General features: G+C 36.4%; 2 protein-coding genes across 2 annotated transcripts in view; one reads left to right on the top strand and one right to left on the bottom strand.

Moving 5' to 3' along the window:
* CCDC146 (coiled-coil domain containing 146) overlaps positions 1-7,332 on the bottom strand; it is a 59,964-nt gene extending 52,632 nt beyond the window's left edge. The window contains exon 1 of the mRNA XM_009882997.1: positions 7,282-7,332. Within this exon, the coding sequence (XP_009881299.1) occupies positions 7,282-7,332 (51 nt within the window). The remainder of the gene's footprint in view (positions 1-7,281) is intronic.
* Positions 7,278-11,732, top strand: FGL2 (fibrinogen-like 2). The gene is made up of 2 exons (XM_009882915.1): positions 7,278-7,975; positions 10,736-11,732. Exons 1-2 carry the CDS (start codon positions 7,354-7,356, stop codon positions 11,440-11,442), a joined length of 1,329 nt encoding a protein of 442 aa, XP_009881217.1. The 5' UTR covers positions 7,278-7,353; the 3' UTR covers positions 11,443-11,732.
* Positions 11,733-12,147: the final 415 nt, after the last annotated feature.

The raw sequence follows: 12,147 nt of genomic DNA, 5'->3' as shown, positions 1-12,147 counted from the left end.
TAAATTACTTCAGACTGCTTTCCAGCATTTATAAGAAACAAGAAAAATCCTCAGTGAGGCTCTTATTTGACTTTGACAATAGAGAGAGGCAAAGATGACTAACTAGCTCAGATTACGCACCAGATGACCTAAACTCTGGTTTTAATGCAAAGTGTTGCATCACAATTTATATATCCCCAGTAAATATCATCGTTACACTTTTTATTTAGTCATTTACATCAATCATTTTTCAATATTCAGTTTCAGTCTAGGATTCCTCTGTGCAACAATATTTCATGCTTTAGCACATATTTCAAAGTATTTTAAGTCAAGAAGATAAAAATCACTGAAGTAATACTGTAAATATTTAGTTACACCATAAATTGTAATTATCAGTATTTCAATTCAATTCTGCATTCCCTTGTGTAGATCGGGAAACATTTAAAGTACAGACAGGAATAGCTACACTGCAGATATTTAGGGAAGGATATGCTTTGTTTAAATAATCAGTCATTATTCCAGAGAAAGGTTATAATGGTAGAAGATGAAGAAAAATGTGGTATCATTTTAAATTAATGCTGTCATTAGAGTTAAAAATTAAGGTAACTACATAAACATCTGTAACTACATAAACACTGACAGGCAGCAGATATTTTAGGACAGGTATGGGAAGTCCCCAGGAAAAGCCTATTTACTAGCCTTTCAAATAGAAAAAGATTTTTTACTGAGTTTTCTCAACTTTTATTTTAAGTGACAAACCACCATACCTGAACCCATGAGGCTACCAGTTGCACAAATGCACTCAAACATTTCAAACTACCTTTCTGTTCTCTTCTCAAAAAACAAGCAAAACTATAAAAAAGTAACAAGTACATTTGTATAATATCACATTTAAATGTAAATCTGCTTTCCCTTGAAAGTGATATTTATACAGGAAAAAAATCACCTTTCTAAGCCATTTCTATTTGGAAGCTGAAATAGTTGAAATAAGTGAACAAAATGATTTTTTGTATTTCACAAAGTTCTTCATAAATTATTTTTCCCTCTTTCCTCTTCCAAGAAAACCATAAATGTAATGAATAAGAAGATCGTATGCACTTTTAAAATATAGCATATAATTATTTCACAAAGTGAGGGCATAAGGTTTATGGTTCCTTGAACTTTGTTGTCTTAAGGAGAGTGACTTGGCTGCATTGGTTCCACATACAACAAGCCAGTAACTCAGAAGACAAAAGACTAAAAAAATGAGTCTGAGAAATTATTAACATCTACTCACTTTATTTTGATATGGAGTCTTTCATACCGATATAACATTGAAAGGCTCATAGTCTACTACAAAGTATTTCACATACAAAAGCTATATGCAGATGATGCTACATAAATAAGACAAAACTGAGAGTTGGGGTAAAGTAAACACGTACATGAAAACCATTAATATACCTGCTTACAGTAGATCTAGCACTGTATTGCCTTACACTGAATTTCTACAATTTTTTTTTTTTTAAATTACAGCTGGATCAGCCAGGCATCCTTTAATGAAAAATAAACTGCTGAAAAGCTTTCTAAAACTAACAAATAACAACTAGGAAAAATAACATCATGAATTCTTTCCCAAGGCATTGTTCGTAACAGCAGTTTTGTCCCCGAGTTCATGGGAAAAAGCAGTCCTTACATGGAGAATATAAAAATCAGCCACCATCAAGATGATACAATGGGTGAGAAAATACTGCATCTGGTGGGCAATTGTGTCTCACATGGCTCGGTAAAAGCAGGGTTAAGAGACTGGAAAGACAGGCTTTTCAGGAAAGGAGATAGCTTTCCTGCTATCACTTGTTTGGCCATGAATCTCGAAAGGAGGATACTGAGTATCCAGCAGTCTTTCACCAGTTGGTTTTATTGGAGCAGGGTTTGCCAGAATCAAAAAAGATTTTTTCTGAAAAGACCTATCAGGGAGAGGCTTTTGTATTTGGCATATGGTTGTTCTTAACAGTTCATTCTGATTTATTTTCTCCACGTACTTTGCCAACTACAGGGTCTTCTATGGCTATAGGTAAAGAAGATATTTAGCAGTAAATTCTAGATTTTGAGCAGGCAGATCTTCAGATTTCATGGGAGAAAAAGAATGAATAGGAACTTGATTTCACGGATCTCTTTACAAATATGGTCCTCACCTTAAGAGAGGGAGTGATATTCTTTGCCCACATGAATTTCGTAATACATACTACATTTACAATTGCTTATATAAATATGTTATCTACTACTTACATGCTCTTTGTCAGTGTTGCCTTTCTGCCTGTTGCCAGAATTTATAAATAAAGCAAAGACTAATTTTAACAGATAGGGAATCCACGTGGCTACTAGTTCTACGTAATCTGTATCTCAGTAAGAATATATTGACAATTAAAATCAGATGGACGAGGACTGCCTTCCTTTTTGTGCTCTGATATGTTCTCATAGACATAAAAGGAAATTAAACAGGCAGTCCCACGATCCAGGGGACAACATAAAGACTGCTTGCATGAAGAATGACTACTGAAATAAAAAAAGAAAACAATTTAATTAATCAAAAAGAATCCTAAATCAGAATTTGTTTCTAGTGTGCAGTTTTGGTATATATTCTATATTGTGGGGAAAAACTGAAGATGCATCTAATTACTTTTCACCCTCTTTCCCAGCCAAAACACAACTGCAGTCTACAAAAACATCAAAAATATTACCAGAGCAGCTGAATCTTAACACAGGCCACCTCTGCCACCAAAGTGGCTTATATGAATGAGCCTAAATGCACTTCAGGTTTGTTCATACCAATCATTTGAACTGCTCACATAAACCTGGGTGTTTTGCAGCAGCTCTGCTGCAGGAGATGTTAACTCCCAGCACAAAGCCAAAATCAAAGAGATGGCAAGCTGTTGTGTTTTAAATTGCCATAGTCACTAGTTAAATTAACATCTGCCTACAGTCTTAACTTTGTTGTTTTCTATTTGACCTACATTCCATTATCTGCCAGAAAAAAAACCCTTGCTCTCAAAAATCATGGGAAATTGTTCATGATGCTTTTGATAAACTTTGAATAAACAGTCCTAAGACAAGTCTGTTAAACCAAAATATACTACTTCTTTAACCTTGCAACCACTGGGTTGTTCTGGGAACAGAATTTGAATCTTCAGTAGAATTTAAGAATATCGTGAGCTCTCAGTTATATTCTTTAGGAAGATATGTCTGTAAGATTAAGGTATCTCTTGAGTCCACAGAAGGAAAAATAAATTCCTAAAAAGAAAAGTAAAAGAGATTAAAAGCTACAAGAAAATGACCTTTAACCAAACAAAAAACTTTGGTAGAAAATTCTCACTTATGGTCATCAGCTGTTACTCAGTTAGATCCTTTCACAGTTGAAAAACATTGGCTTTGGGTTTTGTGATTGCTTAACTACTTTAAAGTTTTAAGTATTATACAGAGCACTCTAGGGATCTATAAAAGTCCCATCTGGGAAGCAACTTTGTTTATAAACAAAATGCAGTTCTCAATTTTGATCTAGTTCAATATTTCTGCCAATTAGTTAAGCTCCATCAGCATCTTACAGTATAAATTTACTTAGTGGCCCTTCTAGGGGTGAAGACTTGGAAAAACTCAGTTTTGAAAGTTTGACTTACTTATCCCAAGGAAGTTAAGAGGCACAAAACAAAAAAAGGCTGTGGCATACTACTTTGAGTTCCTGAAGAAAAAACCAGAGATCTGAAAAATTGGTGTGAATGGACATTCCCTGAGATAACAGGAAGAAAGACCAGTCCTCAATTACAAGACTCCTCCAGGTAGGAGAAGCATACAGAGAAATGGGTCTTTTAGTCTCCAAACAGATTGCTAGTAGCCCAGCAGCAGAACATCAGACCGGTAACAAAATCAGAAGGATAAAGGAGCATCTCAAGATTACAGAAATCTCATCCAAAGGTGGATGAAGATATAGAAGGGACGAAGGAATGAATGTCTCAGGACAAAGATGTTTGAAAAACCTGGATACCTCACGTTACTGTCTGAACTTTCTTTTCTTTGACATTCAGCATTACTAGAAATTTCTGCCCTTCTTGATATCAATCAGTTCTAATAATATTTTAGACTTTCAATGCAGCACAACAGTCATAAATTATAACAATACTTGATATGCATTTAAACATTTCAAGGCAATTCATAAGATGTCATCTACCAACGATAATTATTATTAATTTTACAGATACAGAATAATTTGTCCAACCCAAAGTCATGCAGCAGATAGCAGAGTTCATTGTAAACTGAACAAGCAGTGTGGAGGTAATGTGGCTTCACAGTAACAAGGATTTAGGAACTCTATTGTATTTCTGAAGTCCCTCAAAAGAGGTTGGTATAGCTTTCCTCATTTTGACAGTTGCAGCCATACAGGAGAACAAGGTTCTGTAAATACATGATTTTAAACTGATAGAAAAAATAAATAGGATCCTATCAACCAAATTAAAAAAAAAATTACAATTTTACTCACAAATTACAGAATCATAGAGCCACAGAATGGTCAGGGTTGGAAGGGACCTTTGGAGATCATCTAGTCCAACACCCCTGCCAGAGCAGGGTCACCTACAGCAGGTTGCACAGGACAACATCCAGGTGCGTTTTGAATGTCTCCAGAGTCTGAGACTCCACAACCTCTCTGGGCAGCCTGTTCCAGTGCTCTGCCACCCTCAAAGTAAAGAAGTTCCTCCTCGTGTTAAGATGGAACTTCCTGTATTCAAGTTTGTGCCGTTACCTCTTGTTCTATCACTGGGCACCACTGAAATAAGACTGTTCCCATCCACCTGGCACCCTCCCTTCAAGTATTTGTAAGTATTGATAAGATCCCCCTCAATCTTCTTTTCTCTAGACTAAAAAGACCCAAGTCCCTCAGCCTTTCCTCATAAGAAAGATGCTCCAATACCCTAATAATTTTTGTAGCCCTTTGCTGGATCCTCTCCAGCAGTTCCCTGTCCTTCTTGAAGTAGGGAGCCCAGAACTGGACACAGTACTCCAGATGAGGCCTCACCAGGGCAGAGTAGAGGGGAAGGATGACCTCCCTCGACCTGATGGCCACACTCTTCTTGATGCAGCCCAGGATGCCATTGGCTTTCTTGGCCACCAGGGCACATTGCTGGCTCATGGTCATCCTGTTGTCCACCAGGACTCCCAGGTCCCTTTCCACAGAACTGCTCTCCAGGAGGTCAGCCCCCAACCTGTACTGGTGCATGGGGTTATTCCTCCCCAGGTGCAGTACCCTATACTCGCCCTTGTTGAATTTCATTAGGTTTCTCTCCACCCAACTCTCCAGCCTGTCCAGGTCACGCTGTATGGTAGCACAGCCTTCTGGCGTGTCAGCCACTCCTCCCCATTTTGTGTCAACAGCAAACTTGCTGATGGTACACTCTATCCATTCATCCAGGTCATTGATGAATATATTGAACAGGACTGGACCCAGTACTGACCCCTGAGGAACATCACTTGTTACTGACCTCCAACTAGACTCTGCACCACTGACCACAACACTCTGAGCTCTATCTGTCAGCCACTGTTCAAACCATCCCACTGTCCATTCCTCTAACCCACCCATTAAATTCATACATTTCATCTAATGTTACAAACATTTCAGTTTTGATGCATTTTTAACAAAACCAAAGTGATACCAATGTCTCACACTCAAGCTGCAGTCCATGGAGAGATCTTTCACCTCATTGCTGGGGAACTTTCATGATCTGAAAGGGAGAGATACACAGTTTTGCCACATAACTAAAAGCACTATGGCAGGTTCTGGGATGTTAATTTAGAATTTGGAAAAGGTAGATTTAAAACCCATTTCCCAAGAAAGTCCCTAGACCATTGTGCTATGCAGGAATCTGAAGGAATTCTTGTAGCACGTTGGATGAGTATGGTTTTTTTACCAAGCCTCCCTCCTGTACTATCAATGTAAGCCTGTGGTCCTATAAAAGCTAGTAACATTCCAGAGATCATGAACTTACAGAGTATGTGTGTGACTAATGTGTGTTTAACGTTTAATCTGTATTATGAGCAATTTCAAATAGGGTTTATAAATTTAATATTTAATTTTATAAATTGTTCAGATTGGACCAATTAAACAAGAACTGGTGTAAAAATTCTTCATTCATGCAAGTTATTTGGTTCTTGACTGAGCTATGAATGCACAAAGACGTGTCCCTATAGCCTTGTTTTGAGGCACAAGGAAAATGACATAGATCATTAAAACTGCATAGGCACCACGTGAGAATAGCAAAGGTGGCTGTGGAATAAAAACGAGGAAGTACACAGCAATTGTCACCTAGGGCTGAAGTATTCCGTTTGGTTTGATTAGTCATGCAAAGTACATGATTAACTCTTAAAGCTGACAGAAGGCACAATGAAAAGAAAAGCAGGAATCAAAAAATCAGGAACACAGAAAAGAATACCCCAAACTAATGGCCCCATGGGAGCTCCCTCCCTAGCTCCCTGTCTTGCTTTAGATTTAGAATTCAGGGCATTATTCAAAACACCAGGATTTGCTTTGGGTTTTCTGGACAATCAATCCAACAGCTAGGATTCCACACATCAAAGGGGGGATGTCTTCAGTTCTCTTCCCTTCACTTAAAAAGATTCAATAAGAAGCACTCAGAATCAGGTAAAAGTGAATTTTAACTGTGATATCACATACAAATCATGAATATTCCAGATAACTATTCTGAGCAGTGCTAGTAAAATAGGAAGAAGAAAGTGTTGCTCATCCTTCTTAGTTTGTGACTTTTACCCTGAAAAATGTTTGGAACCAAAACTACATGTGTGTCTGAACATACTTTGGGATTTAAGTAATTTTAATGAATACATGTATTCAGTTAAAAAAGTTTTAGGAAGAAGGGGTCTCAGTATCAGTGAAGCTATTGCTGTGATAAACCTCAAACTGGGAAAGGGACTGTTTTTCACCTTTTCCACCTGCTGTGGTAGAACTATAGCCTAGTTTTGAAAAGCAGTTTTAGAACACTCTAATGTTAAGAAACAGATGTTAGAAGACTATTACAATGCAGAGCTAAGTGTTTTTTTTCCCCAAAAAAAGAAAATCCATGTACAGCAAGGAATGAAATTAAACTGCATAAGTCCACACATGCATTTCATCATTTTGCTCACGTACACTAGTTCTGAGTCAGGAATACTCACTGAAATGTGCTACTCTTGCAAGCACTACCTACTTTGCTCTGCTATTAATCACTCGTGATGCAAGCACTCCCACCCATTTCTGAGAACAGTGTAGGCAGTCTGATAACTCACAGGCTTCAAGCTGCCCTTATAAAGTTGTTCCACTTTTGCATACTTCCTCATACTGCGAGTTTCTCTGCGAAGATGAAGCTGCTCGTTTACTTAGTCTTGCTGAAGACAGCTCTCCTTGCTTTAACAAATGTCTTTGCAGTTGTTTTAGAACATGAAGAGGAGGCTAAAGAAGGAAAAGTTACTGACACTTGTCCTATAAAGCTCAAAACTAATCGGAAATGTGATGAAGGAGAGGATTGTCCATATCAGATAAATCTGCCTCCGATGACCATGCAGTTACCCAAAGAATTCAGACTGCTTGAGAAGACTCTCAAAGAAGTACAGACCCTTAAAGAAGCAGTAAACAAGCTGAAGAAATGCTGCCAAGATTGCAAGCTGCAGGCAGATGACAACCAAGAAAGAGACAGTAGTAATGAATTCCTGCTACCTAATACAGAAACTCCAGCAGAAAACAGCAAAATCCAAGATAACAGAGTAAAGGAACTGCAAAGCAAAGTTAACAGAATGGCAACCAGCCTAAAAAATGCAAAGAACCAGATTCAGACACTGCAGGGTCGTTTAGAGAAGATGAGCCTCATAAATATGAACAACGTAGAACATTATGTGGACAGGAAAGTTGCTAATTTGACATTTGTTGTGAACAGCCTTGATAACAAATGTTCTTCTAAATGTCCAGCAATGCAGCCAAGACCTGGTATGTAACCTGTTAATTCTTACTCCCTGTATAAGCTTTCTGTGCATTTTACAAATATTAGGTAAACAATTTTAAATATATTTTAACTAAATAGCTGTGCTATTAACTCCACAAGTTAAGTATTTGCTCTTTTAGTGTTTATTTATACTCCTGTAAAACATTTCAGCTGCCACTAGAGGGTTACTGAGAGCTGCAGGTGTTCAGTTCCTCCTAGAATTGGACTTTATTATGGGATTTAAAACATTCTCAAAGCACTTTTTTTTTTTTTTGCAATGCAATTAATAAACATGAAAAATTAACTTATTATTTTACACCCTACTATCCTTCATTAAGGATATTAGACATCAGTGAACTACACTCCTTGGATGACAAGGGGTACATATTCTCAAGGTGTGCTTTAGAAAACTTTATGGATTTCTCTCAACATGAAATTGCAACTGTTCTGAAATGGTCTGCAAGTCATTATTAAACATCAAGTGAATCTAGTAAAACTGTTAAACAGATGGATAATAAAAGAATATTCCTACCATCACAATGAATATCTGAAAGCCTTGGATAAAAAAGTTTGTTAACAGTAGTTCTCAAGAGGGTAATGTATGTACTATCATTTTAATACCAAAGCATGTATCTATCTTAGCATGTATCTAATATCTAATAGAAAATAGAAAACAGGTGTTATCACTGAAAAACACTTTTTTTCTATTACTTTTTAATTGTCCTAATTAAAATTAAGAAATACAACCAATAATTTCTTTCTAATGTTGACAGTTATTAAAGGAAGATTTTTTTTTTAGGTCAAAGTTTTTATACCATATATAAGAATGTTTGAAAATAAGAAATAGTCACAGGACTGTGTACCAGTCAGATATCATACCTGTGAAGACAGGTCTCTCTAGAGATAAAGCAAAGAAAGATCAGACTACTTTAAGAGTTGTTAAGCCTCTGTTACTTAGCATTCAAGTTTAAAACAAAACTGTTCTTCTGTCCATCTATATTGAATATTGAAGGATCTGCAGATGGTATAGTGTATGTACAGCTGAAATTCTTGAAAGTGTGAAAAGAGCAAATGAATAATAATAAAGGTAATGCTTTTACTATATCAACAATCAGCTTAGATCGAATATAAATCAGTATAAATAAATTACTTTAATTCTGATATAAAACATTCACAAAAAGAATGAGTGATATTTGGTATATTGATAATTTGCACTAAATCAAATTCAAGTACAGCACTTCATAACAGACTAAATTAATTTTAGATATTTCTCACACTTACTTAAATGTTGGGTACTGTTCATAGCATATGATTATGTAGATATTCCTTATATTTTACAGTAACTGATGCTACAAGTGTTTGTAGCAGCAATACATTCATTATGAAAACTAGCAAAGATAACAGCTACAACTGTTTCCTGTACAGGAGCTATTCCTGCTTCCACTGAAAGCAATTGCAAAACTTTACCTAAACAGGAGTCGAATTGGATTATAAATGCATTTTAGCTGAAATGTATATTCTCTGTCAATATCTGCTGTGAAACTTAGTCCATCTTACGCAAAGTTCAGTGAAATAAATAAGAATCTATTGTGGATTTAGATTTTACTTTTAAGCCTTCAATTCCTATACTTTGTGCTTTCATAGATGTCCACTTTTCTCTACTGGCAAACAAGAAGTCCTGAGTTCTCCTAACTGAGAACACTCCTCCCTTTCAAGAAGTAGTTTAATTGTTTAATTTTTTCTAGGAAAATTATCATGCAATTCAAGCCTGCAAATGAACATCCCCATAAATTCAAATCTGCAATAGGAACATTATGTTTTTGACTCTTAACTCAGAACTTCTAAGGCCTGTCTGTCACTTACTTAAGTACATGGAATTATAATACCATGCTGTTGAATACAATGTCATTACTGGATGACAGTGTGGATCAAAAATGGATTTTCACTGCAGGAAAAACCTGGGGGTATTTTTCTTCTGAATAAGGTAGATCACCCAGTGGTGGGAAAAAGCTGTGTTAATGATAGATGCTAAAACTTTTCCTTACTGCAAAGCCAGCAATGCCACATACACAGGAAAGCACCATCACTTTTCTAGCTTCACCTTTCTAGGAATCACAGTATTACTACAACAGATGAGGCAATTTTATTCCTTTTTTCCCACTTCCTAAAGTAAAGTCAACATTACCACATGAAACATTCCTAATTATGTTATGTTCTGTATCAAATGATATCATCTGAACAATAGTCAAGTTAAAGTCATTCCCATATGGACAAAGATTTTTTTTCTCTGACATACTGCCAGATGAAGATTTAAATTATAGACAGGGTGTGATGGTACACATTTAAATACAAAAAGCAGCAAGCATGTAAACACGAAGTACTAGAAATATGGACAGAAGAAATCAGGCTGAATTTACAGGAGGCAATGAAAGGATAAAGAGAAGGGCAGAGAAAAAGAGAAAAGGGAAAGCAGACAATCAAAATGCTCCTATGTTAGGCAGTTTTGATACAGAAAATCATTAAATGTTTTTTGGTTTTTTTTTTTTGACAGCTGTCTGACGCAGAGATCCTAGGTAGCATCTATTATAGAGTAAACTTGATGGAAAAAACCTGTTTCTCCCTAGAACTGAAATTGCTGTAACACTATTTCCTATGTAGAAGTCTCTCCAATCCAAGTTCTGTATGCCACATCAGTGTGGGTAAAAATTTTGTTTATTTTTAAATGGAAAATATGTTTATTCTAACACTATCTGTTCTTCCACCAGTTATACAGATAATGCAGAGAGACTGTGCTGATCATTACACAGCAGGCCGAAGGAGTAACGGAATCTACAGGATTAGCCCTGACCCCAGAAATGATAGCTTTGAAGTTTACTGTGACATGCAAACACATGGAGGTGGCTGGACAGTGCTGCAACGGCGTCAGGATGGTAGCACTAACTTTAACAGAACCTGGAATGACTACAAAAATGGCTTTGGAAACCTCAGCAGGGAGTTTTGGCTGGGGAATGACAAAATTCACCTCCTGACAAAGAGCCAGGAAATGCAACTGAGAATTGAACTTGAAGATTTCAATGGTATCAGAGAGTACGCGAAATACGAACACTTCTATGTGGCCAACGAATACCTAAAGTACCGTCTAAGTGTCCATGGCTACAGTGGCACAGCAGGAGATGCCCTTCACTACAGCAAGCATTACAACCATGATCAGAAGTTCTTTACAACTCCAGACATGGACAATGATAGGTATCCATCAGGAAACTGTGGAGCATATTACAGCTCTGGCTGGTGGTTTGATGCATGCTTGTCTGCCAACCTCAATGGCAAGTACTACCACAAGAAATACAAAGGTGTTCGCAATGGCATTTTCTGGGGCACATGGCATGGTATTTCTGATGATATTCACAATGGATATAGGCAAGCCCTCAAATCAGTAAAAATCATGATCAGACCCAAAAGTTTTGTGCGGTAATTCTACACCTTTCTCCTAACCAGTTTGCATTGGATTGCACTCAAAATCATACTTACTCAGTATTATACTCAGAATTCAAGTATTCAGTTATGTTTGGCATAAATAGTTCTAGACAAAACAGCATACTTCCACATAAATTTTTAGAGATGGTTTGACCCATATAATGTATTAAAAACAGCATGAATGTTTTTGAATAGTTATTGTTTAAACTTAGCATAGGTTGAGTCTTGGTATCGTTATGTAAATATTCTAAACATTGCTTTTGGTGCTTTCACTGACTGTGATATACCACAGTTTATGACTGAAAATTTTTAAATAGTTTTCTACAAATTGTGTCTGAATGAACACCTACATTTTAACCTGAAAATAACTCAGAGGTATAACTGATAACATAAATTTGTCAACACTTAGAATGAAAATTAGTCTCTTTGAAACAGCCTGACTTTTTGTATCATCTGTCCTTCACCACTTTAAAGGTACTCCATGTCAATATAAATATAAATTAGGAAAAGTACTACAAATTATTATTTTTAAAGGACTAGGAAACAGAGGGTCATGTGGTATGCCCAATGACACAAAAAAAGGCTTGAAGAAAACTTAGAAAATCAAGATGATTTCTCAAATCTTACCTGCTTTATCAAAGAATATTCAAAGAAGTTGGTGAAAGAATTGGATAAAAGCAAGTGGAAATAATGTAGAAAGTAT

Source organism: Charadrius vociferus, unplaced genomic scaffold, assembly GCF_000708025.1.
Source record: "Charadrius vociferus isolate BGI_N301 unplaced genomic scaffold, ASM70802v2 scaffold32, whole genome shotgun sequence".
Classification (NCBI taxonomy): domain Eukaryota; kingdom Metazoa; phylum Chordata; class Aves; order Charadriiformes; family Charadriidae; genus Charadrius; species Charadrius vociferus.
Note: the sequence above shows the minus strand (reverse complement) of the source record. Positions and strands in the feature narration are given on the sequence as shown.

Coding starts and splice junctions, on each gene's coding strand:
- FGL2 (XM_009882915.1), top strand. CDS start 7,354: ATGAAGCTGCTCGTTTACTTAGTCTTGCTGAAGACAGCTCTCCTTGCT. Junction 7,976..10,735: donor AGCAATGCAGCCAAGACCTG/GTATGTAACCTG, acceptor TTCTTCCACCAG/TTATACAGATAATGCAGAGA.